Here is a 3,783-nt window from a genome sequence, read left to right as displayed (position 1 = left end):
TCAGTACAAGTTGGGGGATGTAAGGATAGAGCACAACCCTGTAGAAAAGGACTCGGGAGTGTGGATAATAAGTTGGACACAAGCCAACTTCTTAGCTATGTATTTATCAGATGGGTTTTCCTGGTCCTCTTGGTATTCTTCCATGCCACTGAAAGAATAGAGGAAAACCCCATCTGTACTCTCACTCCATCAACTAAGTGCCCCAGGCTCCTGAAATCCCTTTAGATAGTCCTCAGGCTTCCCTCAGCGACTTAATCACTGCCAACCTGAATTATCAGGAAGGGATGATGATCAAAGGAATGAACCAGGCCAGGAAGTTTTTAGTCATGTCCCTGACTGAAATCCCAGAGGGGCAGCACACTTCCCTACTTAGAAGGATCTGGCCAACAAATAGGGCCCTTTATTTCCCTCAGAAGGGAATCACCTGCAAGAACAACCTTTCTTTACGTAAAAGAAGCCCCTAACTTTAAGCAGCACTATTATGAGTTGCTCTTGCCTGTTATGGTAACGTTAAACAAAACCTTGTTTGGGAAGCTGTCTGATTCTACAAAACTTTTTCCTCTGGATACTGCACATGAACAGCAGTAAGAGTTGCTTTCTTGCTTTTCTTTGTTTTCAGACTTAAATCCTTTACCAAGATAAGTCTACAACCAACCAATCTGCATCCAGACAGTCAGAAGATGTTCAGATGATGAGGTCTCCTTAAGTTTTGACCCCTAACAGTGACTGGTCCCAGCACTAGGACTTGCATCACACATGGATGTGATGCAGAGCACAAATAAAAATTCTGTTAATATTAATTTCAAAGGAGAGGAGAAAGTTATTCTCTTCCTACTGTCAACAGCTATAAAATCAGCTGAGAAAATGTATCTACAGAATATCCTGGGCTCTGAGCTTCACTAAGTCTTACACTCTACTGCTACTACTTGTCTTGCCATCCAGACCATCTGCTCAACATACACACTTCCTCTTGGAAGATGCATAGCTGTTTCTCCAGGGCGGGAGACACAACACCACAGCAGTGTATCTCTACACTAACAGGACATGCCACAGAAGAGGCAACAGACGGCAGACATCAGTCAGGGTGCAGTGACATCCGTTCAGTCTCCTGCTGCATCTCAGTCCCCCCTAGAGGCAGTCTAGGGTGAGGCAACTGCCTAGCATACTAGAGACTGCAGAAAATCAAAGTCAGTAAAAATACTAATTTATTTTCTCCAATTCTAATAAACAGATGGCTTCATCTCTCATCTTCCTGAAAGAAACTTCCCTAGAACAGCCTTTAAGAGCTCCTGACAGACGATTCAAATCCCCTTTTAACAAGTATGTTTCTTCAGGATTGGAGGTATGCAGAACTGCTCACAGGTCAACTGTGTTAAGCCCTGAAAAGTGCTTACAAATGGACAAAATGCATACCATGTGCATGATTTTAAGGATTTAGTAGGGAGACTGGCATGCTGTACAGAAAGTTTTAGCACTGCGAGATTTCTACTGTGCTTCTGCAGGCATTGCATCCTGCCAAACCAGACCATGAAGGTAACAGACTCCACCTGAGCAACTACCCAATAGATGAAGAACAAGCAGTAACTCCACTATAGGCAAATGCAGGTGCTCTGTTAACACCAGGAGAAAATGGTTTAAAATAAGTACAAGTTTCAGAAACATCTAGATCTCTATGCATGTCTGATTTTAATCCCTCCAGACTTACATGAACAGAGAAGTAACTCAAAATGGATGAAAATACAGCTCCTACTTTGGCAAGTCAGGTTCATCTAAAGCCAAGACATACTAGTAAGCATCAACCCTGGAGCTGACAAACTCAGAGAGGAAAGCGAGGAAGGAGGAACTACAACTCTCTTTGCAAACCAAGCTGACCAATCTTTTTGCATGAGCACAACAGTAGAAGTAAGAATACTGCATGCAATCCCTGCACAAAGTAACACTTCCTCCTGAACAACTAGTATATGGCAATTCTAATTCTGACAAGAGCTGGATTCAGCGTATGACAGGCTTTACAAAAATCTGCTGTAACTAAAATCCTGTTAATAGTTCTCAGATTACAGTACTACGGCCTTGCTCATGCTTCACTTTGCAAATATACAACATCCATGAGGCTGGACAAACCTGCTGGACAAAGGTGAGCCAACTCTGCTTTTACTTCTGAGTCTTGGCTACACATTTGCGTTTCTCATGTGAGTAGCTACATATTTAGAAACAAGAGAAAGACACAACTGTCGTGCTCATCTTTCTCATTCTCCTTTGCTTTTCTTCAATACAAACTGATACTGAAGGTGAAAAGTGTGAGCCTCACAAAGCCAGGGAAATATTAACAAAGAACCTCTACTTCATGTGGTGATTAGCAGAAATACGACAGTACAAGAATTGACTCTTGTGTGACAGAACTGCTCTCCCATTTATTTCAAATGAAACTCCATCTGCACTGGATTCACGGATGAAGAAATTTTACAGACAGGTTCAGTAACACGGATAGCCATAGGACGTAGTTTAGAGGTAGGCGCACAACAAAGCAACGTGCCAGCACTTCTTACAAAAATATGAGCATTTTTCAGAGTACCAGAAATGTTCATTCGTAACACACTGCTTACTGATGCTACAGAGTGCTCTGTGAGTACCTGCACAAAAGTCAGACGTGCCCCACACCTCCTGCTAAGCTATCACTCTCTGAATGAATATACCTACACACCCATTTTATGGAATATTTAGTATTGGATGGCTGCCTTTGGAACGACGTTTAGCTAACAACAAAGGGAAAGCAGTCTGTTGCTGTGTTTTCAGAAGCCGAGTCTTCTGTGCAACTCGCAAAGAGCTCACACGCTGTCCAGCTTCTTCAGAACGAAGGGAGCTGGAATGAGAAAGCAGCACAGCATAAGCAACCGGGGAACCCGCCAGCAGCCAGCCCGGCGCAGGCCGCGTGCACTCACTGATCCGCAGCAGCGCCACGTAGATGAGGAAGTTGCGGACAGAGGTGAGGACGTCACGACGCATCTTTCGCCTCAGCTCCTCCGGGTCCACCTTGGGCCCCAGCCCCTCGATGCGGAACATGCTGCTGCCGCTACAGAACGGGGCCGGAAATTGGAAAATGCGCATGTGCAAGAGGAACGCTGACGTCACAGTCCGCAGACGGAAAAGCACGGCTCAGGGACCGCGGAGGCGCATGCGCACGAGGAGAGAGGCAGCTACGACCAGTAAGTGGGCGGGGGCCGTGCCGAAGACATGTTTGTCTTTGCGCATGCGCACTAGGAGCGGTGTCGGTAGATAGGAGTTGAGTTCCGCGCTTTTCTGCTTCATCGGCGTTCCGTGGCAGTTGGCGTTCTCTGAGCCCGCCCCTCCGCTCCGCTGTGCCACGTGGCGGCAGCACGGAGTGGCTTTGCGCTGGGAAAGGTCAGCTCCTGGTGTTGTGCCTCTAAGGTCTGCAAGTTCTCTGAGCTCATTAGCATTCTGAGGAGCAATAGTTTCGGTATTAATTTCACAGTTAACGAGGCAAACAAAACATCTCAGGGCATGCTGTCCCATGGGCTCAGAACATGGGCATCAGAACAGAGGAAGCCCTCAGGCTTCTTCCCTGCCAGTGCAGCTCATGCTGGCAAGCAGGATCACTCACCACGTTGGACACGTGCAGGTAGGAAGCTGCACACTCCAGCAGGGAATAGAAGGCTTTGGAAGCATTGCCTACTGCTGTATAGTGGCGAGCCAGGGGCACAAGCACTGCTTCAGCGATGGTTTTGCACTGGCAGGAACACTCAGCACTGTGCAGAGGTCTGGGGC

At 46.6% G+C, this 3,783-nt stretch overlaps 1 protein-coding gene across 1 annotated transcript; it reads right to left on the bottom strand.

Annotated features, from left to right (window-relative positions):
- Positions 1-2,386: 2,386 nt before the first annotated feature.
- On the bottom strand, positions 2,387-3,088 carry TOMM5 (translocase of outer mitochondrial membrane 5). Its single transcript, XM_065740644.1, has 2 exons — positions 2,940-3,088; positions 2,387-2,860 (listed from the first exon to the last, which is right to left on the bottom strand). The coding sequence occupies exons 1-2, from the start codon at positions 3,058-3,060 to the stop codon at positions 2,826-2,828; spliced, it is 156 nt and encodes a 51-aa protein (XP_065596716.1). The 5' UTR covers positions 3,061-3,088; the 3' UTR covers positions 2,387-2,825.
- Positions 3,089-3,783: the final 695 nt, after the last annotated feature.

This window comes from Cyrtonyx montezumae, unplaced genomic scaffold, assembly GCF_038088225.1.
Source record: "Cyrtonyx montezumae isolate F1298 unplaced genomic scaffold, pur_monq_1.0 scaffold_29, whole genome shotgun sequence".
NCBI classification, from domain to species: Eukaryota; Metazoa; Chordata; class Aves; order Galliformes; family Odontophoridae; genus Cyrtonyx; species Cyrtonyx montezumae.
This window is presented reverse-complemented; position numbering and strand designations above follow the sequence as displayed.

Coding starts and splice junctions, on each gene's coding strand:
- TOMM5 (XM_065740644.1), bottom strand. CDS start 3,060: ATGTTCCGCATCGAGGGGCTGGGGCCCAAGGTGGACCCGGAGGAGCTG. Junction 2,861..2,939: donor CGTGGCGCTGCTGCGGATCA/GTGAGTGCACGC, acceptor TTCTCATTCCAG/CTCCCTTCGTTCTGAAGAAG.